The sequence below is a fragment of the Protopterus annectens genome, chromosome 12.part0 (genome assembly GCF_019279795.1).
Source record: "Protopterus annectens isolate FY-2018-M chromosome 12.part0, PAN1.0, whole genome shotgun sequence".
NCBI lineage: Eukaryota > Metazoa > Chordata > Ceratodontiformes > Protopteridae > Protopterus > Protopterus annectens.
Genome location: NC_056746.1, coordinates 1,503,711,287 through 1,503,737,547, shown reverse-complemented (window position 1 = coordinate 1,503,737,547; position 26,261 = coordinate 1,503,711,287). Strand labels below are relative to the sequence as shown.

At 40.6% G+C, this 26,261-nt stretch overlaps 1 protein-coding gene across 1 annotated transcript in view; it reads left to right on the top strand.

The window, feature by feature from the left end:
* LOC122817260 (zinc finger imprinted 3-like) overlaps positions 1-26,261 on the top strand; it is a 327,112-nt gene that overhangs the window by 219,456 nt on the left and 81,395 nt on the right. The window contains exon 5 of the mRNA XM_044090476.1: positions 23,179-23,298. Within this exon, the coding sequence (XP_043946411.1) occupies positions 23,179-23,298 (120 nt within the window). The remainder of the gene's footprint in view (positions 1-23,178; positions 23,299-26,261) is intronic.

Genomic DNA, 26,261 nt, shown 5'->3' with positions numbered 1-26,261 from the left:
TTGCTTTGTAGTTTTCTCTATTCAATACTTCCATGATGGTATTCGATTTCTCCCCTTCCTTTCCCTTACTACCCTGTGTTCTTGTGGTACAATTTAGTTATTAATTTAGCTGTACAGTAATATATCCTGTTTACTTCCTTTATATTGCATGGATCTCTGTGGGCAATCCTAATTACCGTGTTCATTTGTTTTATCAAACTTCTGTCTTTTTGGATTTTATTAACCGTGTGCAGTCTATTTGTTTCATTTATCTGAATATGTGTATCGATTTCTGTTAAATCAAGCAACTCTTCTGTTAGCTCATTTTCTTCTAAACTGAAGGCACATTTTTTGTTCTCCATTTCCTGCGTGCATTCTATAGAACTTCCTGTGGCACATTCTCTTCAGTTTAATCCCGTGTCATCCACTGCTCTGCCCTATGGGAACTAACTGGCCTACCACTCCACAACACTGACTGCATCAAAGTTACCAGTTTCCTGTTCCTTCCCTTGCTGTCCAGCTTCAAGTGAATGTTTATACTGTTTCCTGTGGAAGGCTCCAAAATATCTTCATATGGCAACTGACGAGTTGCTTCCCATTCCACTGGTTTCTCCTTAATTTGGATGTCCATTGCTCTATCCTGCTGTGGTGCTTTCTGAGTTAGATTTTCTACACTGAATCCTTCACTTCACAGATCCTCTGTCACCTCATTTACTATTTCTTTAAGTTCTCCATTACTAATCTTCTTTTCTACTTTTCCTCCTTGTCTTCTTATTTTCTGTAGTGTAGTTTTCCATGTCCGGATTCCTTTGCCTGCATTTCTCTTCAAATATCTTTGGTGCTGTTCTTTTTGTATTGATTAGTTTTGCTTTCTCCTTTGCATAAATATTCTTCTTCTTCTTTCGGCTTTTCCCGGAACTCCGGTCCGCTAATGATTGGCAGTCGATTTTTATAGTGCCGAGGTGCCAGCCCGACGCCCAACCTTCAGTGAAGGCACACCCATTCACGCATGTCTTTCGAACACCACTCAACCGCTGGGAGGACATGCAGACTCCACACAGAAGGTGCTCCAGCCGAGAATCGAACGAGATAACCTCTTACTGTGAGGCGACAACGCTACTGCTGCACCACCGCGGCTTCTCCTTTGCATATACGCCATATTAAATCTATTTTTCTGAAACCACACAAAAGACCAGTGAAAACAGCTCTACTTTCCAAAATAAGAATTTAATAAAAACCTTTTAGTTGTCTCACAACTAAAAGGTTTTTATTAAATTCTTATTTTGGAAAGTAGAGCTGTTTTCACTGGTCTTTTGTGTGGTTTCAGATTAAATCCATTTTTCTTTCCCATGTTCATATTTCTTCTTCAGATGTCTCCTGATTTTACTTTTTCTCCTTACTTTGGGGATTTGTTCCATTATGCTGTGATGTAACCTGTGTTAGACCTTCTACACCAAATCCTTCACTTCACAGGCACTCCATAACTTCAGCTTCTATCTTTTTAGCTTTTACTTTACTAATCTTCTTTTCTACATTCCCTCTGGAGGGAATAGCTATGGTCTGGCAAGCATGAAGGAATTTGCATATATAGTATGATGTTGGAGACCAAGTGGGATGAATGGGGGAAGTGGACAATGATTTTAGAGAACTGGAAAGGTAATTTCAGGCTAGTGAAGGAGGTTAGAATTCTGAAGAAAGCCTGAAAGACAGCAGTGGAAAATTAAGTAGATGGCTGTTGGCAACAGAGTGTTGGAAAGTTTGTTAAAGGGGGAATAAAGAAGCTTTGACAGTCATTGTGAAGCTAGAAGGCGTCATATAAAATAGCTGATGGAAGTAGGAAGCAATGCACTGATGACATTTGAGAGGCTGTAAGAGAGGTTCACGTTCAGCACTATGGTTTGGAATATACTAGAAAAAATCTAAAGTACAGAGGGAAAAAATGAAACATGGGCAAAGCAGTGGGGCTCACGTTCATGTGAAGGAATTAGTTATATCAGAAGAATAAGAAAAGATAAATGTATAATAAATCTGTACACAAGGAAAAGAACAAACAACTAGAGGTAGAAACACACTAACATAACACACCACAGTGTAAGATAGTGCAAGTCTGTTTGGTCTGATCAAATATTGAAGGTAACCCGAGGCAGTTGTCCCTCCATTTTCCACCTCTTTCTCCAAGCATGTGACCTGTGATTATTACATGCTTAATGAAAACACCAGTGCTGTAGACTGTGTAACTGACAGTAAAGACAACCCTGGAACACATAATTTTTGGAGTGTATAGACCACCAAGGTCAAGTTTAGTATTTCATACATTTCTTACATAAAACACAGGAGGGAAGAAGCTACGTCTTCTTCTTTCGGCTGCTCCCGTTAGGGGGTCACCACAGCAGATCAACTGTTTCCATTTCTTCCTGTCCTCTGCATCTTGCTCTGTCACACCAACCACCTGCATGTCCTCTCGCACCACATCCATAAACCTTATCTTAGGCCTTCCTCTTTTCCTGTTACCTGGCAGCTTCATCCCTAGCATCTTTTTCCCAATATACTCTGCATCCCTCCTCAGCACATGTCCAAACCAACGTAATCTTGCCTCTCTGGCTTTGTCTCCAAACCTTCTAACCTGGGCTGACCCTCTAATATACTGATTCGTAATCCTGTCCATCCTCGTCACACCTAGTGCAAATCTTAACATCTTCATCTCTGCCACATCAAGCTCTGACTCCTGCCTTTTTGTCAATGCCACTGTCTCCAACCCATATAACAGCTGGTCTCACTACCCTCTTGTAGACCTTCCCTTTCACTCTTACTGGTACTCGTCTGTCACAAATCACTCCTGATACTCTTCTCCACCCACTCCATCCTGCCTGTACTCTCTTCTTCACCTCTCTTCCACACTCACCATTACTCTGAACTGTTGATCCCAAGTATTTAAACTCATCCACCTTCGCCACCTCTACTCCGTGCATCCTCACCATTCCTCTATCCTTCCTCTCATTTACACACATATATTCTGTCTTAGTCCTGCTGACCTTCATTCCTCTTCTCTCTAGAGCATATCTCCATCTCTCCAGTGTCTCCTCCACCTGTTCCCTACTCTCACTACAGATCACAGTGTCTTCTGCAAACATCATATTCCACGGGGACTCCTGTCTGATCTCGTCTGTCAACCTGTCCATCACCATAGCAAATAAGAAGTCTGTCAACCTGTCCATCACCATTGCAAATAAGAAAGGGCTCAGAGCTGATCCTTGATGTAATTCCACCTCAACCCTAAATGCATCCTTCACTCCCACCGCAGACCTCACCGCTGTCATACCACCCTCGTACATATCCTGTACCACTCTTACATACTTCTCTGACACTTCCGACTTCCTCATACAATACCACAACTCATCTCTAGGCACTCTGTCATATGCTTTCTCTAAATCAACAAAGACACAATGCAACTCCTTCTGACCTTCTCTGTACTTCTCCATCAACACTCTTAGAGCAAACATTGCATCTGTAGTGCTCTTTCCTGGCATGACACCATACTGCTGACCACTACTCATCACCACCCTGCTTAACCTAGCTTCCACTACTCTTTTCCATAACTTCATGCTGTGACTGATCAATTTAATCCCTCTGTAGTTACTACAGCTCTGCACATCAACCTTATTCTTAAAAATCGGTACCAAAACACTTTTTCTCCATTCCTCAGGCATCCTCTCACTTTCCAAGATTTCATTAAACAATCTGGTTAAAAACTCCACTGCCATTTCACCTAAACACCTCCATGCTTCCATAGGTATATCATCTGAACCAACAGCCTTTCCGTTCTTCATCCTCTTCATAGCTATCCTTACTTGTTCCTTGCTAATCCATTGCACTTCATGATTCACTATCCCCACATCATCCAACCTTCTCTCCCTCTCATTCTCTTCATTCATCAACCCCTCAAAGTACTCTTTCTATCTGCTCAACACACTCTCCTCACTTGTAGGTATGTTTTCCTCATTATCCTTAATCACCTTTACCTGCTGCACATCTTTCCTAGCTCGGTCCCTCTGTCTAGCCAATCCGTACAGGTCCTTTTCTCCCTCCTTAGTGTCCAACCTTTTATACAACTCTTCATACACCTTATCCTTAGCCTTCGCCACCTCTCTCTTTGCCATGCACCTCATCTCCTTATACTCTTGTCTACTTTCTTCATTTCTCTGACAATCCCACTTCTTCTTCACCAACCTCTTTCTCTGTATACTCTCCTGTATTCCTTCATTCCACCACCAGGTCTCCTTGTCCTCCTTCCTCTTTCCAGATGTCACACCAAGCACCTTTCTAGCCATCTCTCTTACTAGCTCTGCTGTAGTTACCCAGCTATTTGGTAACTCTTCACTACCACCCAGTGCCTGTCTTAATTCTTCCCTGAACATCACCTCACAATTACCCTTTTTCAATTTCCTCCATTTGATCCTTGGTGCTGCCCTCACACTCATCCTCCTCTTCTTGATCACCAATGTCATCATACAAACCACCATCCTGTGCTGCCTAACTACACTTTCCCCTGCCACCGCTTTACAGTCTCCAATCTCCTTTAGACTGGCCCTTCTACATAAGATATAATCCACCTGTGTGCATCTTCCTCCACTCTTGTATGTCACCCTATGCTCCTCCATCTTGTTAAAATACATATTCATCACAGCCATGTCCATCCTTTTCGCAAAATCCACTACTATCTGACCTTCTGCATTCCTTTGCTTAACACCATACCTACCCATCACTTCCTCATCCCCTCTGTTTCCTTCACCAATATGCCCATTGAAATCTGCTCCAATCACCAGTCTCTCACCCTTGGGTACAGTCATTACCACTTCATCCAACTCACTCCAAAATTTTTCTTTCTCATCCATCGCACACCCAACTTGTGGAGCATATGCACTAACAACATTCATCATTACACCATCAATTTCCAGCTTCATAAACATCACTCTATCCGACACTCTTTTCACCTCCAAAACACTCTTAGCATACTGTTTCTTCAGGATAATGCCTATGCCATTTCTCCTCCCATCCATACCATGATAAAACAATTTGAAACTGCCTCTGATACACCTAGCCTTGCTCCCCTTCCATCTGGTCTCTTGCACACACAATATACCAACCTTCCTTCTGTTTATCATATCAGCTAACTCTCTCCCTATACCATTCATACTGCCAACATTCAAAGTTCCAACCCTCACTATCACATTCCTAGCCTTTACCTGCCTTCGGGCATGCCTTCCCCCTCTTCTCCTCCATCGGCCAACAGTAGCCCAATTTCTGCTAGCACCCTGTTGGCCAACAGTACTGGTGGCGGTCATTGTTAACCCGGGCCTCGACCGATCCGGTATGTATATCTGTACTGTTGGAAGAATAATATTAGTTGGGGAATTAAATTTACTAGAAACAGACTGGAATAATATTGATTCAACAACGTTAGTAAGGAAATTATTCACTGAGTATATTGAGGAACAACAATTGCTTCAGATTGTAAAAAAACTACCAGGGGTCAGAACTTACTAGATATGTTTGTGCTCTCAAAGAAATTATAACTTCAAGTCAAGTTTTACCATCATTGATGTGCAGTGATCATGGGGTTATTAAGGTTAATTTGTTGCTAGATAATTCTCCCAAACTGAAATCTAAACCAATGCACAGAACATTAATTACAGATTATAAAGAAGCAAAACAGTCACTATGTAAAACTAACTCGAGTGAGGTGTTCACTGGAAAAAACTGCAGATGGAATGTGGAAAGTTTTGAAAGAGAAATTGTTTCAGTGCAAAACGTCAAAAAAATGTTTAACATCAGGATCTAGAAGTACAACATCAGGGGAATATATTTCCATAAGAACAAGATATCTGATTAAGGATAGAGACAAAAAATATAAGAAATTGAAGAGAAGTCAAACAACAACTTTGAAAACTGAAATAAACAAGCTGGCCAAACAGATTAAGCATAGTATGAGACAAGATCAAGAAAAATTTGAAGAAAATTTATATAAAGATATTGAGCATAATGGGAAAACTTTTTACAGATACAAATGATGTGGAAGGAGTAAAGACATACAAACTGATAAACTGTGTGCAGATTCTAAAATGTATTCTCAGACACAACAGATTATAGATATATTTACAAAATCTTATGCAAAGCAGTTTGGCTCCACAAAAGGGGTGATAAGTTGTCCTAGTGACATCCAGGTAACCCCAGATACTGGAATCAAATTAGATTATATCGAAAAAGAACTGCGCAAACTGGATCTAAACAAAGTGCAGGGAGGAGACGGAATAGGTAACAATGACCTGAGAACACTTCAGCAAGAACTTACACTACCATTATATCTATTATTCACTATGTCATATAAATATGGGGGAAATTCCTCAAGACTGGAGACATGCACTTATTAAACCTGTCTTTAAGGGAAAGGGGAGTCGGACAAACCCAGAATCATACAGACCCTTAAGTCTACTTTCATGTTGTGGAAAATTAATGGAGAAGGTAATATTGGATAAGTTATTGTCAGAACTGGATAGGTTGGGACTTGAAACCATATATCAGCTTGCATATGTGGAAAATAGATCTATTACCACCTGTAACGATGTTCTGTAACAATGTAATACCCATGAATGAAAAAATTGTGCTGTGATGTAATTTATATAGATTTAACTTCAGCATTTGACAGGGTCATGCACAAAACACTGATCAATAAATTAGTACAACTAGGTATTGATGTAATCTTGATAAGATGGATAAGTGCATGGCTTACAAATAGGACATGCAAGTATCATACAGCAACTGGACAGGTGAAATCCTTGGTTACAGTCAGGGTGTTCCACGGGGCTCTGTCCTAGGCTCTTACTTGTTTAGATTGTATCTTTCAGACCTAACTTTTTCACCTGAGGTGTTCTACAGTCTATACACAGATGACCTGAAATTGGATAGACTGATTACAAGTGTTACAGATAAGGCATGTCTGCAAAATAACTTGACTAAATTGAACATTTGGCACAGGAGAACAATATGCCAATAAATACATAAAAAACTAAGCATATGAGATTTGGGAGACATAAACCAAAAGGTGAATATTTAATACAGCACACAGTGATTGAAACTGTATACTCATTTAAGGACCTGGGTATATGGGTAGATTCAGCTATGAGTTTTTCTAATCATATCAACCAATTGGATAATGATAGTTATAGAGCTATTGGTTGTATAAAAAGATTTATAAAGTCTAGGAAATTAAAAATAATGAAGTCATTGTTTGTTAGTTACATTAGACCCAAACTTGAGTATGGGATAACAATATGGAAATGCTATAAGAAGACAAGCATGAGTAAACTGGAAAGAGTACAGCGGAAAAATAGCAAGGCCGTCCATGGATGTTAAAATCTAAGTTATTTTGAAAGACTAAAATATCTGAACTTGTACAGCATCTCTTACAGACATCTAAGAGGAGATCTTATTCAGGTATATATGGTGTTTAGAGACAACTACCTCTGGGAATGTGTTTGGGTTATCAAAAATTACTACAGAATCATCAGATAACCTATGTAGAAGATTCTATAGGAATGAGAAGTGTACTAATTGGTTCTCTGACAGAGTAGCTGATGCATGGAACAGACTAACATATATTAAAGCAAGCACTAATTTAGATATTTTGAAGAACAGCCTGGACACTTATTATGGGAACAAGAGTTTTGGTATATTGGCAAGCTAGAAGGGCATTTATGCCCATGCTTGAAATATTTGTATGTAAGCATCCTAATTTTATTTGAAAGTTGCAGCTAGTTTAGTCTGTACCACTCATTGTGGCAGCTGATTTTGTACATATAGAAGTATTTCACAGTGTCCACATTTAAATGTGTTCCTGTAATCTGATGGCAAGTTCAGAACATTCTTTTGCAGCAGCAGAGTCCACTGGAGGAGGAAGAAATACTAAAACACCTGTGTTATTTTGACCAGCATAACAATGATAAATCTCTACCAGCAGCCCGGAACATTCCTTTGCCAGATCAGGTTATATCACATTATATACCTCAGTATTAAATGGGATCAAATCCTAAATGCCCTTCACATGTCAGCCAGTAACAGTTTTAATAAATGCTATAGCTTCCTGGGCAACTATTTCATAGTCCAAGTCCCTTTTTAAATTAAAGTAAAACTGATGCTTTAAAAGCAAATTTGTCTGATGGTGGGCATAAGACTAATTATACAGCAGGATGAAAAGGAGCTGTATAACCTGCAGAGAGTACCAAGCTTACCAAGTAAGGACTGAAGCATAAGGCATACAATCACACACGCAGTTATGCACACCCACACTAAGGTACACTGGAACTCACACACAGACATGCACACTCGCACACACTCGCACTCACGGTCGCACCAGGGTGCAGTCAAAGTCAGTTTGTATGTGTGTGGGTTCTGTGTTTTTGTGTGTAAGCCAGTCATTGGAGCCAAGTGTAGGTAATATTCACTCATATTTAGCACTGAATGCAAAAGCCATGTATGTATAAATTCCTCATTTGTTTGGGTCTTCATGTAAAGTCATTAGGTCATAAAATGCTTAATTATAAGTAAAACAGTAAAAAGAAGTAAGATTTAGTTACACATAGTGAGAATGGAAGTTTTTGTTAAATGGGGCTGTTTAAGGATTCCCATGCTGTAGTCAACACTCACACATTCTTTTTGCTTGTCTTTCTGAAATTCATCTGTATTTGTCTCTGCACTGGTTGTGTGTGCGCAGGTGTTCATGTCATTGCTGCTCGAACTGCCCAAACCATTGCTGTGGAGATGTTGTTTTGGTTTTGCCGGAATGTGTAATTGGACTCAGTTGTAATTGAAATTTTTTCTTCACTGGGGTGGATAAAGTGAATAGAAGCTATGGGGAAACGACGTCAAAAGGTGTAAGAGATCTTAATATTCAAATGCTTTGAAAAAGCATTGTAAGAGATTGACCAGAACAGAAAGCTGCAGTGAGGAAGAAAATGTACACCTATTTTTCACTTAAGGATTTGCTGCATACAAGGGTTGATATGTAGGTCTGATAAAATGACAGTGCTATATCACTTAAGGAATGAAATGTTGACCTTTAGTAGGAGATGTTCCCAAGCTTAGGGAGCCTATAATAGGGAAAATAATCAGATATTTGGTAGAAGTATTAAACGTATTTTAAAAATGTTATGAAAATCTGTATAAAGCAGAGAAATGTGAAAATAAAGAAAAAGTGTAAATGGAAATGTTTATGGAAGAACTAAATATGCCAATGTTAGTAGTAGATGAGGCTCAATTTATAACAGCATAGGAAGAGATGAGATTATAATGGTGATGTATAACCAATGTACAGGAAGATCTCCAGGAACAGATGATATTCCTGGGGAAGAATAAAGTGATAAAGATCTGCAAGTTTTTTTAACAGTATTTTAAAAGGAGAGATGCATCAACATCCTGGAAGAAAGCCGTGATAGCTGTAAAGCCTAAAGATGGTAACGACCTATCAAATTCAGCTTTATATATGCACATTTCAATACTCAAGCACGATTGTAAAGTGTTAATGTCTATGATGGCTAAAAGAATGGCAAAAGTGATGGCAAAACTGAGGGGATGCAAACATTTGAATATTAGAACAATGATGATCCAGAGGGAAGCAAAATGTAAGAAAATACCACTGTTGGTGGTGGTTTTTGATAAAGAGAAACATTCAACAGAGTAAGCTAGGATTTTATGAGTAGGGTAATGGAAGCATTTGCATTTCCTGACAAAATAAAAAGGTTAATTAGAAGGATATATGAGAGACCAGAGGCAAACATTTGTGTATGCGTGTGTGTGTGTGTGGGGGGGGGTCCTGTCTGAAAAGTCCTGTTTGAACAGAGGAACCAGACAGGAGTATTCTCTTTCCCCTTTGTTATTTGTGTTATGTTTAGAACATTTGGCAAAGAAAATAAGGGACTCAGAAATTCAAGGGTATAATTGCTATGGTAATCAAGAAAAGTTGATTTTATTTGCAGATGATATTATTTTGTACCCAGTAAAGTTAGAAAAGGACAGTTCACTTTTGTGTAACATTCTAAGACCGTTTCAAGTCTTGTCAGGATACAAAATTAATGAAGATAAAACAAAGGCAATAGTTGTAAACTGTGTACCCACATGCAAATTGGTTCAGCAATACCCATATTTATGGGTACATGATAAAATGAGGTACTTAATATTGGTATAAAGGATGCTGTTATGGTAGCTAAGGATATGTGGAAAGGGACTAAACAAAAGTTAATACAAAAAGTGAGAAACTGGAATTTCGATAGCAAAATACAAGCAATGAAAATGCTTTCAGTCCCTTTAGTTATATAGACAAGTCATGCATATTTTTATCAACTAGAAGAGATGCTGTGGATACCAATTAATAAAGAGTTGAAGGATTTCATCTGGGAACAGAAGAACGCAAGAATCAAGTGCACCAAGTTAATCCTTGCAGTCAGAGTTGTGTGGGATGGTCTGGAATTGATATTTCAGAGCTACACGGTTAAGGCTCCTATACATAGCACAAACAGAAAACTGTCATTCAAAATGGAAAGGGATGATGATGAAATGGGGGGGGACTCAAGAAATAGGAAACGACTGGGATTTTGAATGCAGATCATTAAGGATAATAATAATAACAATACAGAACATTGTATTCATAAAGTAGTAGAAAGTATTCTAAGAACTAAGCCAACACGGGAATGGAGAAAGGAGATTCTGATGGTAGAAATAAATGCAGTTGGGGAACAGAGAATAGGAAAGAGGGGGCTGAAATTTACTGGAGAAAATTGACAAAGGAACCAAGGTATCGGGAACAAATAATTAGAGAGGAAAAACTAATAGAATGGGAAGAAGCCAAGAATTAATTTGGACTGCAGGCTTGGGATTGCCTTCCCTATCAAAGAATGATATCAGAGTATAGGCAAAGAGAAATAAATAGGGAGACCCTAAGTGAAATATAGTAACGGAGATAAAATAACTGGAAGTGGGATCTTTAGAAAAGGCTAAGAGCAAATCACATAGAAAAAATGTGAAACAATCAATACAGAATAATGTTGTGGAGGAGGAATGAGGTTTAAAAAAGTCAGGAACTGAATGAGCTGTCTAATGTGTGACTGGCAGTAACTATATAGAAGAATATATGCAATGCATAATATTTGAAACTGAAAATATGTCAATATGGTTCGTTTTCATTTATATAAATGTATGCTTGCCTGTGTCATAAGTGATGATTCAATAAAGATGTTTCTTGTTTAAAAAGAAAAAAGAAAAAAAATGTTGACCTTAATACATTAGTATCACCTTGGAATTTTGAAGTATAAAGAAACAGTTTGTGATGTTATTTTGGCCAGGTATCTCTGCAGAGACAGAACAGTAGGACAGAGTTGAAATGGCTTTCCATGTTTTAATGTCTGATTTAGTCACAACTGACAGCAGATCAAAAAAGCACTTGCCTGACTAGCCTATATACTTTGGGGGGGGCGGGGGCAAGGTCCACGTCCTTATGGAGCTGTACTAACTCCATCACTGCACAACAACGGGGAAAGGTCAATCTCCACATTCTCATGTACGGTGATTGTGGTTTGTCACAAACAGTAATCCCACACTTGTAAGTACCCAAGCTTTGATCTTAACCAGTTATATTCAGGCAGTTACAACTCGAGCAATGAGTCCATCATCAGTTATATGGAAACAATTATGTTGTGTGCAATGATTATCCCAGTAACAATTCCAAAGTAAAGAGGATGCCATGTGCAGTTCCGGGAAGACCATAAAGTAAATTTGGACAAACATGTTTGAGTAACAGAACTGCTGACTGTTGTTCAAAGTTTCTAGATGTTATGAGGAGAGATGTGTTCATTTGTACTAAAAGATGTGTTTTAAAGGTAGAGTGTTCTGTATGTGATATCAGATAGTGGTCCTCAGCAAGAGAGTATGGAGTTTGAGAGATTTTAGAACAGCAGGTATTTTGACATCTTATGTCTAGTCTTGACTGCACAGTTTAATAGTCAAGTTGAGAGGGTTGTATGGCTTATTGTGAATCCCAATCCCTCAGAGCTACACGCTCCAGGGATCTAAACTTTGTCATCACAATAAACAAAACGTGTTGGAGGGATAGGTTCCAGACCCCGAGACTCCCCAGACTCTGGAATAGATTGCCCATACATGTCAAGCAGAGTGCCTCTTTGGACCTCTTCAAGAGGAACATTGACGATTGGATGGGAGAAAGGAAATTCACCCCAGGGATCACATCAGTTGCCCTGCTAGACAGGGGTCCAGGAAAGTAAATAATGTGGGAAGAAATAGCCAGGGAATTGTTATGGCTAGGCTTGTATAGGCCCTAGGGCTGATAGCCTAATACCAACCTATGAACCTATGAACCATGAAGACATTACAGAGCGTCATTGTGGTAGTCCGTGGGACACAAATTTGCACTTAGCTTTACAGGATCTAGAAATAGTGCACTGCTAGATGTTGGTCTATCAACTGTTGAGTTACTTATGGCTTATGGAGTAAAAGGAAGAACTAGTACATTTACATCTTTACAAACCGAGAATCATTTCCAGCTGTGAGAGATGCTAAGCTTTATTATGAGGAACATGAAGACCATTGGTCATCTCTGAAAGTACCAATTATTTCTTATTATTATGCTGGTAGCTTACAGTGCCCAGCAAGGAAATAAGTAAGTATAACAAGAGTATGACTTGTAAAAGATGGGGACAAGTTGAAAACTGAATATGACTCACTGTGTGCAGCCATGGTCATTTGTTGCATATAGAAATACTACTTAAAAGGAATAGGAAACATATATCCAAACAAATATGTCTCAAAGTGATTATGCAGAATACTTATGCTATATTCATGATGCCCTCAGTAATGTTGAGGTATTCAAAGACATAGCCAGAAAGATTACGAAGGGGAGTGTTAAAATGATAGAATTTATCAATGGTCAATAAAGCTGAGAGGATAATGCATAATGGTGTACATTGATAACACCACTGCAGACCATAGAATCTCCTGAAGTATTCCGAGAAAGTCAGCTAGATATCCAGACTATTCATGATCTGAAATAAATGAAAAACTGAGGCAACTAAACATTATTCAAATGGAATTTGATATGTTTCATATTTGTATTGTAATGTTACACTGATATATCAGGCTGAAAAAATGTTATTCTGAAAGTTAGAATATCTGAGCAGTATGGTATCTAAAGGTCATATAATTAAGATGTTCTTTTACAATGGTAAGTCTGTATCTATACAGTCTATGGTTATATACCTCTGTTTGCGTCAACAGAAGAGTCCCATGCATATTCCAGGTGGTCTGGTTTCCTGTCCATTGTTGCATTTTCTTTAAAACTGAAGAAACCTGCAATCCTCAGACTTATGTCTTGTCTTGTAATTTAGGTTTTAAATACTAAATGTTATACCCTTCATCTCACACATCCTTATGATGATTGCTTCGAGCAGCCTGATATGTCTGCCCCTATGGCTTCCAGAACTGAATGCATTTCCCAAGATGTGGCCTGCCCATGGCCTGGTAGACCTGAAGCATTACTTTCCTGTCAGAATTTGCTCCCTGAGGATTAACCCCAGCATTCTGTTTGTTGCTGCAGTGTGTCTCTCACATTCTGCCCTTCATGATACAGTACATTTATGATTTGTGATGAACATTGTGTGACTCTTTCAGGCTAAAAGCTAGTATTTGGAACATTACTGCTGTGAAACATTCACTGTATTGTTCTCAGTCTGGTGGTGCATTGTGGTAAACAATTTCTGGGGGTAACCATTTGAAATGTCAGGACTCCCTAGAGTGACTCCTGAAACATGGAGACAGAATGGACAAAAAATAACAGACTTAGTAACATATACTAAGTGTGAGATGGGTATTTCTTGGGATATTCTCTTTTCAGTGAGGTATAGTGATCTCAGAGTTGGTGTATAGACGTTCAGGGCATTTGGGTGGCTTGTCCTCCACATTGCATGGTGTACGGTGGCTTGCCCCCTGCAAAAAAGAAGTTTTAAGGAGAAGAGCAATGTTTGACCTTCACTCTTTTACTATAGTTTTGATCTTTCTTTCATTTTGTAGGCACTTTGAATGCCAGTATTTCAGTAGAGAGCGATCTCTGGGTCTGTTCCTGTATTGTCACCATCATTCTCTCTCTCTAGGTCATACTTTGAGTTGTTGTGTAATTGCAGGACTTTACATTAGTCTGCACTGAACTTCAGCTGTCCTCTTTTTGCCCGCTTGCTAAGCCTTTTCAGGTCTTTCCTTCACTGCTTTACGTGTTACTCCCGGTCTTCATTTTCTTGAATATGTCTGAAACAAAAACAAAGAAGCAGAACGGACCCAGGATCAGTGTCAGTGGTATTGAACTAGTTACTTCCCTTATTCCTGGCCAGTTAGTACAAATGTAAATTGTCTGCCATCCAACAGGGGCCTAGCCCATTTTCTTTGTCTTGGTCCTGAACTTAGTCCATGCTTTTTCTTGCAGCCATCTGGGAGAGACTAAGCCATATCTTGGCTCAAGTACAGGTTCACTAAATCTATTAGTACATATGTCTGCTAGCACATTGTTTTCAAGATGTACTGTAACTCATTTGCAAATCTGGCTGAGGTTCAGTTGATGATTCTGTTTAACCTCTGGAGCATGTTGGTTGTTGTGCTGAAGATTATTGTCCTGTATCAGAGCATCGGACATTTTTTATTTGCATTTTCCCTATGATTTTTCTCTGCCAGTGCTTTTGGAATAACTCTGTCATAGTTCATTGGATTTTTCCCTGCTCTACATCTTTTATAAGAATACAGCTCTTATTGTTTTGCAGTCTCACTAATCATTGATCTCTTTAGGAGCTCCATCAGGCGTCTGCCCGTACTCTTGTCAGATTTCAAAGGACATTGGGAGGTAGTCTTTCAGGTTCCTATGCCTTATCCTTCTGTAGGAGAGACAATTCCTTCCAGTCATTAGTGCTGCCTTTTCCTTGTCATCTGCAGTCTCCCTCCATTACATACTTAGTTTGGGAAACACCTCTCCAGGATTATATTTTAAAAGGATTTCATTCCCTTCTTGATCTCAGCCCATTCTCAGGCTGACTCTCAGTTGCCTTAACCTCTTTTATTTCCTTTCTGACTGCTTGATTGTATTGTTCCTTATCCACTTCTTCACCAAATCCCACCTACCACTTGTACGCTCTCTCTTTTACCCTAATTCTTAGCTTTACATGCCCAGGTAACTGCTTTGGCCTTTTCCTTTTCGTATCTTCTTCAAAACCTGAATATTCCATCCTTGACTATTCCCAGATGGAAAATAACACTCCTGTTAAAGGTACTTATTAATTCAGGCATACTGGCAATATGTTTAATTTTTCATTGTCATGTTGTAACTCAGGATTAGAAAAAATAATATCCCTTCTTAACAACATTGTCACTCACCAGTTGGTGTACCATCCTTAAAACGTCACTATAGTTGAATAATCTTATGTTGTAACCAGTATTCTATTACATCAACAAATGTAAGTATGTGTCGCTGTGTAATATGTAGGTCGATACGGATGTATGTTAGTCATATGGGCATAACCGTATTTCACACACCTCTATCTTTGCTTGTAAATGCTGAATTTTATGACTACATGCTGTAATTAATCTAAAGCAGTGCAAGTGGGATTAATAGCAATCTAACTAAATACCATTTAAACATCTCAGTAAAAAGTGAAGTTTGCCTGTTTGTTTCAAATTTATCAGTCACAGATGTGCATGTTGATGCAATGCTCTTTAATCTGATATCTATTTCATTTTGACTCATGTATAGGTCTCTGATCCGACCGCTTGGATCCGACTCAGCCGCTTTACACAGATTCACATTCCAATCCTAAGCTCCTCCCTCTACTCACAATGCCCCAAGCTACACACAGCTCCCTCAGATCGTTTTTGCAGCCATCAGTGACCGATGTGTTTTCCAGTTCTTGAGCATCCTAGTGATTTTTTGGTCTGCAGTTATCCATTTTCTTGCACAGATAACGTTTCTTAACATCAAATAATTATATTTCTTCCCTTTCACAGCCTCCCCTCCCACTAGATCTCGCAGGCATCGGGGTTATTTTTTTTTTGTTTTCTGCAGCTTCACTGTCTCTCTTTGGACCATGACCCTCTTTCCTTTCATCTCTTTAAACATGTAAAAAAAGGCTTTATAGTTTAGATATTTTCAGGTTGTTGTTGTTTTGCTTATGCTTGATACTTGCTATTGTTACAGTCCTGTTGTTATGGGTAAGTTTTTGCCATTGGGTAGTCCAGTGGTAGTAATTGAGAAGCCTGCTGGGTTTAAATGGTGCTCAGGGTGCAGGCATAAAATACCCCACTCTGATGCACACAGCAGTTGTATTTTATGGTCTTGGACCAGCTCATCTAGAGTCTAAAATGCTCTATTTGTGAGGGTTTTAATCCTAGGGTGATCACTGATCTGTGAAGCAAAGTTCTACTGAAAGGGCTTTTGCCTTCTTCTACTGAAAGAGCTTTTGCCTTCTTTTTCTTTCACATCTCCAGGGGCTCAACCCCCTGTAGAGTCAGTTCTTCATCTGTGGAACCCAAGAAGAGCCCTCAGAAGTCCTCAAGGGCTTCTTTGGAGCTTCCCAGCAAAGTTTTCAATGGTTGGGATCCAAAGTCCTTGGATCCTAGACCTGGTTCAGCTCCAGCAGATTCAAAGTTCCCCTCAACTCTGACTGGGTCGGCCTTGAACTCTTGTTCTATGTCATCGGATCCCCAGTGCCCTTTGGATACAACTAAATTGATTACTAAGACGAGATCAGCTCTCTTGGATCCGATGGAGTCAGCTCCTAAGATACACTCTCTCCGCCCTTCTTCCTCTGCTTTCTCGGATCCGAGAGTGAGGAGTCAGGCACCAAAACCCTCAGTTAGGTTGTTGTCCCCAACTCACCCCCTTAAAATTTTGCAAACCCAGGCCAGGCATTCAAGGCTGTCCTCTGTGGCTTCCTCCAGGTCTTCCAGGAGCCTTTCAGAGTTTGATGTGGATAGGATGGTCAGGAAAATCATCAAAACCCAGATCTAGATGGGAGTCTTACCTGCTTCATCTACACGAGGATCCAAGAGTGTCCCAGTTTCAGTTGAGCCTCCTTCTCCAATCCGAATCTTGGTGTCACAGTCCCAGAATCCTAGCCAACCGAGAAAGTTGGTGTTGGATCCAAGGTCCTTTTCCTCTTTGACTCTGACAGTTACCCTGACCTCCTTCTTCCCCAAAGTCTTTGGAGCAGATTTGGGTGTCTGACCCGAGAGGTCTTCATCGTGTCCGGGGTATGGGGTCTGCTCCAACTTTGTCAAATGTGTCTCTTTCTCTCGGAGCTTCGAAGCTTGACAGTTTGGGTTCAATTCTGACTGGAAGCCGTAGTTCCTAGGCCCCTGGACTTTCTTCTTTGAGTTCCTTGGCTCTGGGAGAGTTGGGCAGGGGTTCTTCAGGGCCCTAGGCTTTTAAAGTTGTAGAAATAGCCTTTTCTTCTCACAGACAGCTGACCTCTTTGGCCTTTGATCCACCCCATCACTCCTCATTGGATCTGGGGGCTGACCATGCCATCCCTGTCCAGGGTCAGCCCATCTCTAGAAGCCTCCAAGATCTTCCACTGGATGTGGCCCCCTCTGCTTCTGATACCTCCCCTGGTTATCCCACAGAGAAGGTCCCTCAAAAGAAGACTTGCAAAAGGAGGCATATAGTCTCCTCCATGTAGTCTCTTACCAAGGACACAGACTTTGATGAGGGAGAGGGATCCCCAAGATCACCACCGGATGACATCTCCTTGTGGAGATTTTAGAGATTTTGCAGCAAAGAGGTTGTTGGTCAACCCAAAATCCCTCTTCTGAGGAGTCTGTTTTTGGAGGCTTTTGAGAAAGGACCGTCTACTTCTTGGGTAAACCCCCCCCCCATTAGACATTCTAATTGATTTAGTTGCTTGTTCGGCTTGGAAGGAGCCAGACTCTTATCAAGCCAACACTCAAACTTCCAGATTAAATTTTATCTCCCCCTGTGGACCACTTGTATTGGACTAAGGGCATTCCAGTGGATGCTATGGTTGTGGCAGCAGTTACCAAAAAGGAGCTAGCTGAGCAAAGCTACGCTGTCTATCTACAGAACAGGGAGTCCAGAGCGAACAGGGAGAGGTTTGGTAAGTTCATTTACACCTCAGCCACTTTCTCACTGAGAGAGCTTAATTACTTGGCACACTTCACTTGCCTACAGAGAGTCTTGGTCAATGAACTCTCTGATTCTTTGGTGGAGACCATGTCACCAGAGGATTTCCAGAAGGCATCTCCAAAACTGGCTGCTCTCTCTTCCCTCTCCAACTCGTCCATGAGGCTCATCTCCCATTCTGCAGAAGGCTCTTCATGGCTGCCAGCACAGGCATTGCTGTTCGTAGACATGTCTGGATGCGGCTTTGTGACTTTGCAAGAACCATTCGAGGCTGTCATTTGTCAATGCTCCCTTTGATAGTCCTTCTTTATTTGGACCAACTGTAAAGGACACCCTAACCTACAGCGAGAAAGAGGGAAAGGCCTTATCTGCCATGGGTATCAAGTTTTCTATTCCTCAGCGTTCCTTTTCCAGGAATTAGAGAGGAGGCAAGAAATCCTGGTTCCATAAGTCCCAAAGGTCTTTGCCTAATCAACGTGGGGAGTCCTCTTCCAGAGGCAGAGGAGGGGGCTTCAGTGGGAGACACCACCCCAGGGGCAGATGGGGCCTGCAAAACCATGAGTTCAGGGAACCTTTCTTTGACAAGCCCTATCAGCGCTCCTGAAGTGTTTCCCCGACAGCTCTGCCCTGGAGGCAGTCGTGGGTTGATTTTTTCTGCACTCGAGCTCCTGGACCCAAATAAACAATGCTATGGTGCAAACCATAATATCCAGAGGCTAATATATTCCCTATTCCCTTCTACCACCAAAAAGACAAGAGAAACTCTCCAAAGTTCCACCCAGTCAGAGAGCGTTGGCAGTACGACAAATTCAGAAATTACCGCAGAAAGAGTCTTCCAAGAGGTCCCAACCAAACAGAGAGGGTCCGGAACTTACTTCCACTTCTTTTTATTGCCAAAAAAGACCCGAGACCTATTTTGGATCTAAGCAAGCTGATCTTGTACATAAAGACGGTGACGTTCTAGATGGTTATGGTACAGTCCATCCTCCCATTACTGAGGAAGGACGATTAGATATGCTCTGTGGAATTACAGGAAGAGTACTTCTTCTTTCGGCTTTTCCCGGTTAGGGGTTGGCAGAGCTGATCACCTGTCAGCGCATGATTGGCAGTGGAGTTTTACGGTGTTGAGTTGCCAGCTTGGTGCCCAACCTTCCACAGAAGGCACACATGTACACATTCATGCCTAAGGCCAATTTTAGAGTGTCCAATCCACCTGCTTTGGGATGTGGAAGGAAACCGGAGCACCCGGAGGAAACTCACGTGACCACAGGGAGGACATGCAGACTCCGCACAGAAGGCACCCCAGCCGAGAATCGAACCGGAGAACCTCTTGCTGTGCGGCAGCAACTTACAGGAAGAGTACTAACACATCAAAATAGATAGATGCTCCAGGAGTCATCTGCATTTCAAGCTGGGAACTAGTCATTACCAGTTCAGAGCCCTGCTCTTTGGACTCACCACTCACCACTCACCACCACAGCCCCCAGGGTGTTTACCAAATGCACAGCTTCTAACTGCCCCATCCAACTGTCACCTTATTCAAGCCAGGCACTACCTTTTTCAAATATCTACTTCCCTGGGCATCACATCAAACCTGGTGAAGTCCCAGCCATTGATAACTCAGACTTTGGAGTTTATCTGGGGTCTGTTGAACATGTCAACCCAAATAGCTTCCTTGCTTCTGTATCGGTTAAAATCTTTCAGGGGTCAAGTACAAGCTATACTAATCCTTCTGTCACCCCCTGTGAAACTTATACTGCAAGCTCTTGGATCTGTGATGGCTGCCATAACACTGGTTCCTTTGGAAAGATTTTATATGCATGTTCTCCAGTGGACCTTGGCTGTTCAGTGGTCTATACTTCGCCATCCTGTATCTGCTCCTATCAAGTTGATAGGTTGTGATGATGAGTTTTGCAAATAGCTATCTGTTGGCAGGCCATTCATCCTTCCTTCCTTCCACAGCCACAGTGACCAAGGATGCTTTTCAGCTGGGGTGGGGGGGCATTTCAAGGGAAAGATTGTCCAAGGCACGTGGACTCAACTGGAGACCAGATTGCACATCAATGTCCTATAGTTGAGAGCATTCCTTCTCACAGTGCAAGCCTTTCAGGCCGTTCTTCCTTTAGGGACTATTGCAATTCACACAGACAATATGTCAGTAGTCTGGTATAACAACAAGCAAGGAGGAACCCGTTTATACCCCCTGTGCAGAAAGGCCGTGAAAGTTTGGGAATGGGCTATCTCTTCACACCGCTTTCTCTTTGCAACCCACATACCGGGGAAGTCCAGTGTACTGGCAGACAAGCTCAGCAGGTCCATTCTGACTCCTCACGAGTGGTCCCTCAGTCAATCAGTGGTGAAGCTGATTTTCAGCTGTTGGGGCTATCCTTGCTGTGACGTATTTGCCTCCCCTCTAAACAACAAGTGCAGCAGGTACTTCACTCTGATCCCCCCCTCTGGAGGAGTCCCAGAGGGATGCTGTAGTCCACGATTGGCCCTCCAGTCTCCTTTATGCTTATCCCCCTCTACCATGGATCCCAAAGTTTCTGCAGAAAGCTAAACAGTTGAAGAGCTCAGTGATCCTCAGAGCCCTTCATTGGCCTCATCAGATTTGGTTCCCCTTTATTTGGTCTCATCTGAAATATCCTCCATGGATACTGGAACCCAGTCCAGACCTCCTATCTCATCCATTGCTGGGTCAACACAAGGATGTAGCCTCCTTAAAAATTACTGCATGGTTTCTCCAGTTCCAATGATTATCAAGGGGTGCAGGCTTTCTTCCCTGGTTAGAGATATAGTATTAACCTCCCAGAAAGCTTCCACCAAAAAAGTATACAGAAGCAAATGGAAAAGATTTACCATTTGGACTTCCAAGGAGAACATTGATCCTTATTTAACCTCCATTTCAGCGATCCTTACTTTCCTTACTTCTCTGTTTAAAGAAGGCTCTAGTTTTGCTACAATAAAACTTCAGTTAGCAACCATATCCAATTTCCATACTTTGTTTTCTTCTGGTACTATTGCTTCTTCCAGGCTATGCAAGGCTTTCATGAAAGGAAGTTTTCTGCTCAGACCCCCAATTAAACATCCTGTCCTTCTGTGGGATCTCACGGTAATTCTCCAAGGACTCACTCAAAAGCCTTTTGAACCTGCCAGCAATTGTGACATTACATTTTTATCCTGGAAAACTATCTTTTTGGTAGCCATCACCTCAGCTACAAGGATTTCTGAAATAGAGACCCTCTCATCTAAGCCACCTTATATGATTTTTCATAAAGAAAAAATTTTCCCTCCATACTAATCCCTCTTTTATGCCAAAAGTGCCTATTGACGCAAACATTAACTAGACCATTCAGTTACCAGTCTTCTTTCCAAATTACTCAAATAAGGGTGAATATTTGTTACATTTGCTGGATGTGCATACATAGGCAACTATGTTTTTTATCTTCATAGGTCCAAACAGTTCAAAAAAATCTGACCGGCTGTTTGTTTCTTTCTCGCCTAATTTACATACTCCTCTGCACAGTTCCGGATATATTTACATACCCCTCTGCACAGTTCCGGATATATTTACATACCCCTCTGCACAGTTCCGGATATATTTACATACCCCTCTGCACGATACTTGCTACATTTACATACCCCTCTGTACAGTGCCTGATACAGTTACATACCTCTGTACACAATGCCTGATGCAGTTACATACCTGTGTACACAATGCCTGTTACTTTTACATACCCCTCTACACACACTGCCTGATGCATTTACATACTCCTCTACACAATGCCTGATACATTTACATATCCCACACACTTTGCATTTACTTTGCTTTGGTTCCTTTGTGAAACTTGATTTTGTTGAAAAGGGGCTTATTATCGAATTCAGTCTAGTCAATTAAAAAGGGAAGAAAACACATCTAGTTTTCCTCAATTTCCATCATGTTTGAGTGTGGTTGCTTTAATGGTTGAATTTAAGGTGTATGTGCTGCCTTCCAAGAGCTGCAGAGCTGTATAAGGTCATGTTCCTTCCTCATAATGTACAAATGTCTACCTATCTCAAACATTTTGAGTCACTCTTTGCTTTTCCAAAATACCTTGTGTCATTTAAGAAGCAAGGTATTTCACAGTAATATAAATAATTTCCAGCCAATAAACTAGAAATATTTCAAAGGCTGTGAAATAGCAGAGGATAGAACCCATTTTGTAATCCTTAACAGATATCCATAATTCTGTAACAAATTCCATTGCGATGTTTAACAGCAGAAGAATGTGATGTGTTACCTTAGCATGTGAAATATTTTTAACTTCTGGTGTATACTTAGAGACTTCATTTTAAGAGATACATGCGTCTTCTAAAACATTGGGAGTATTATAGTTAAAAAGATGTCATGGCAAGCTTATGAAGGAAGGCTAATGCACATGCTGTAAATGGTCAGGGAACAAAAGGAAAGTGTGACATGGTAATATGACACTGCATAAAATAGGACACATGAATAATACAAGCAGAAGGTGGTGGTCAGCTAGAAATACTGAATGAGTGCTTCACTTCAGTGGTTTTGAAGAAACAAAAGTGTTGGATTGCATCAGGGCATTATAGAATAAGCCAAGACTGGGGCATATGGCTGATGGGGGTAAGTGACAAGAACAGCACACTAAATAGCCGTACGGCTAGAAAAAATAGTCTGTTAAAGTTTGGTTACAATTCTTTAAGTTAGATTTCACCACTAAAAAGGGATAAAGAGCAGCAAGTTCTACTTTTGTTAAATAAGTTGAGCAGCCATTGTTATGTTAAAATGTGTTACTTTATAGCACTTTAAGTTAGTCCTGTTGTAGCATAAGCTGTACCATTATGGCTGTACAGAGTCCTATTTATATGCTACGGTGCAGAGATTGTCTCCGCTTGTCTTCATTCATGCTACAGCAGTTCTTTAGGTAAACAATGCATTATATTTTCTCTTGTATTTGCAGGATATAAGATTCCTCAAAAGAAACTGTTACTGCTGCTGAAAACTGATGAGGAAAGCCCAGGAGATGTGAAAGTCAGAAATATTCCAGAAGAGAATGATCATTCTGAAGATAACCCCAGCAGTAAGTAGCAGTAAATCAGTGCCTTTTGTCATTTTAATTCTGCTTACATGTATATAACCTTAGAGGAACTTGGAAAAAAAGAGTAGAGCTTGTGTAGCAGTTGGAGATGAATGATAATGTAAGTACAATTTAATACAACACTTCAATAGTTGGTGGTGCCAGCAAGGAGCTGTGAACTAAAAGGAGGTCGGTGCTATGAAGACAGTAACCCTTGGACCTGTTGTTGGACCCCCTAGACAAGGATCAGCAAGGAGAGTTGTTAGGTTAGCGAGGAGGCCCCAGGTATGAATGATATGCCAGGAAGGTAAGAGCTGTATGGGATGAGTTTGGGGAGACCATGGAGAAAAAGCTTTAAACTGTCTTAAAGAAGTTCCAGTAAACTCTATAGTGGCTTGGGAGGAGGGAAGTGGAATAGTGTCCACACTGTTCTCACCAAGAGTGGTGAAGTGCTCCCTTTAGCTGGGGACATTTTTGAGGGACTGAGAAACTCCAGCTCCAACAGACATACCCTTTCTGAGAAAGCAGCACCAGAAGCAGATGTTTGATTTGAATCCATTTCAGTACATTAGGATACTGAGGTGATTAAACAGTTCTGCTGTGGCAAGGCTGTAGGAGTGAATAAGCTCCATCTGGAAATGTTGAAGGCACTGGACATTGTTGTGGTATCATAACTAACAAGCCTTTTCAGTGTTGTGTAGAAGGCTGGGACAGTACTCTGGCAAACTGAGGTGGTGGTTCCCACCTTCAGAAAGTGGGAGCAGGAGGATGTGTTCCAGTTTTAGAGGGATCACACTTCTCATTGTCCCTGGGAAGTGTATCCCAGGTTATTGGAAGAGAGACTGTTCAGTAGGTAAGCCTCTGAGCCAGAGGGAGCAGTATGGATTACATCCTGACCATGGAACACTAGATCAACTGTTTGTCTGTGCATTGATTGGAAGAGCCATGGAATTTTGCCAGTACTATCTGCATGTGTTTTATGAATGGAAGAAGGCATATAACCGTGTACCCTTGAATGCTGTGTTGGAAGGAGTTACAACAGGACAGGGTTGTAGGACTGCTACTGTATGCCATCTTGTCTCTGTTATTGAGGAGTTGTGTCCACATTCTTGACATTAAATGAATTACATTCAGGTTGGGCACAGTGTGTATCTTTCTGCTGCCCTGCTTGGGGCTTTCATGATCAGGATGTCAAGACACAGCCAGACCTGGATAGTATTGCCCTCTTAGACATTGTGACAAAATCAATGAGAGTCAGTTTTTACACTGCTGAGTGGCTAGCACTGACAAGGCATGCAGTCTGAGATTCATGCTCTCCTTTCTAAACGATACTGCACCCCACAGTCAATATCCAGCGTGGTTGGCCTATACCACTCTTCTCACAATAGGCAACATCTGCAATCTGTGCTGCTGCCCACAGTTCCATTCCTGGGTGAGTGTGAGATGGAAACACCTATCATGTTTTGGGAGGTGGGAGAAACCCCATAAAGACACACAGGTGCAAACTTCTAAAAGTTGGGTGCTCCTTTTCAGTTAACGGTAATAAATACACCATTAAACACAAGATTACCTGTAATACTAAATCCGTGGTGTATCTTGCGCTTTGTAACTGTTGCCCTGCATTTTATGTTGGTAAGACGGACCGTAGACTACGGGACCGTATTTACCAACATAATTATAAAAATAAAAAGGGTGATAATGCCCTTTCTAAACATATTTTAAACCACACTGGGCACAGTTTTTGCTTCATGGGAATAGATTGTGTAAATGTGGGCATCAGCAACCACTTCTACTTGAAATTAGAGAGTTGGAATGGCAACTATTGTTGGATGCCTTTTCTTTTCCAGGGTTGAATGAGGCATGCAATATCCTGGCAGTATTGAAATATAAAAGTTATTTAAGGTAGTGTTTTTCACGACTTTTTGTCATATGCCCCTTTTTCTTTTTAAATTAGAGGTTAAGAAAAAGAAATTTGCTGCTATGCAGCAAAAAATGTGCATAAAAAACACAGTTAGGGTTTATAATGTTTTATATGCATTATTCTTTTATAAATTTATGGTGAGGTCATGTTACTCTGTATATTATTGACAGTTGGTCAGTTTCTTATATAATGTTTTTTATATAATGTTCTTTTTTATAACGTTCCTTATATAATTTTTAATATATAATTTTACTATGATAGGGTGAATGTTTAGCATATTTTATGTGATTCATTGTTGATGATGTGGAATACAGGAAAGTGTATTTGATTTATAGTAAAAATCGGAATGAAGATTCCAAAGGAAATGACATCATTTCCTTTTTACAGGTTTAAATTGATTGCCACTGGCGTTTTTTGTTGTCCGATGAAGCTTCTGTTGTTACTGAGGCAAAAACGTTTTACAATAAAGTGCGTTTACACAGATACAACGTGGAAGTATTTTTTCTAATAGTCTATTGGCATTTACTGTGGATATACTTCCTTGAAGTTCTGTGAAGTCCTGGTGCCGTATGCTTATTGTTGGTTACCTAGTTTGTCTTCATCTCGTTTTACTACCATAAAGACACACAGATAACATGCAAAACTATACTGGCACTGGTCAGAGATCAAGATCAAACTTTTTTGCTATGCTTAGGCTTACTCCTGTCCCCTTCCCTACCCTCCTAAATGAAGCAGTAAATGAACACAATTTTCCTTAACAGCCTGGCTTCACTGAAATTAAAAAGACTGAAAACAAATCATTCAGTTTCACTGACAAAACAGTAAGTTATTGTGCAAGGTAGAAGCAAAGCATGGAATCAATGGCAAAAGTACAAAGCATATTAACAATACCAGCAGTGTAGTGACTTGTATAAATCAGTTAAAAACAAGTAAAAGCTGACAAGAAAACAGTAACAAATCCAATCCCAAAATATTCTGACCCTCAGTAAAAAAAAAAAAAAACATCCCAGACAAAAAATAACCTAAACCCATTACCCACCAATAC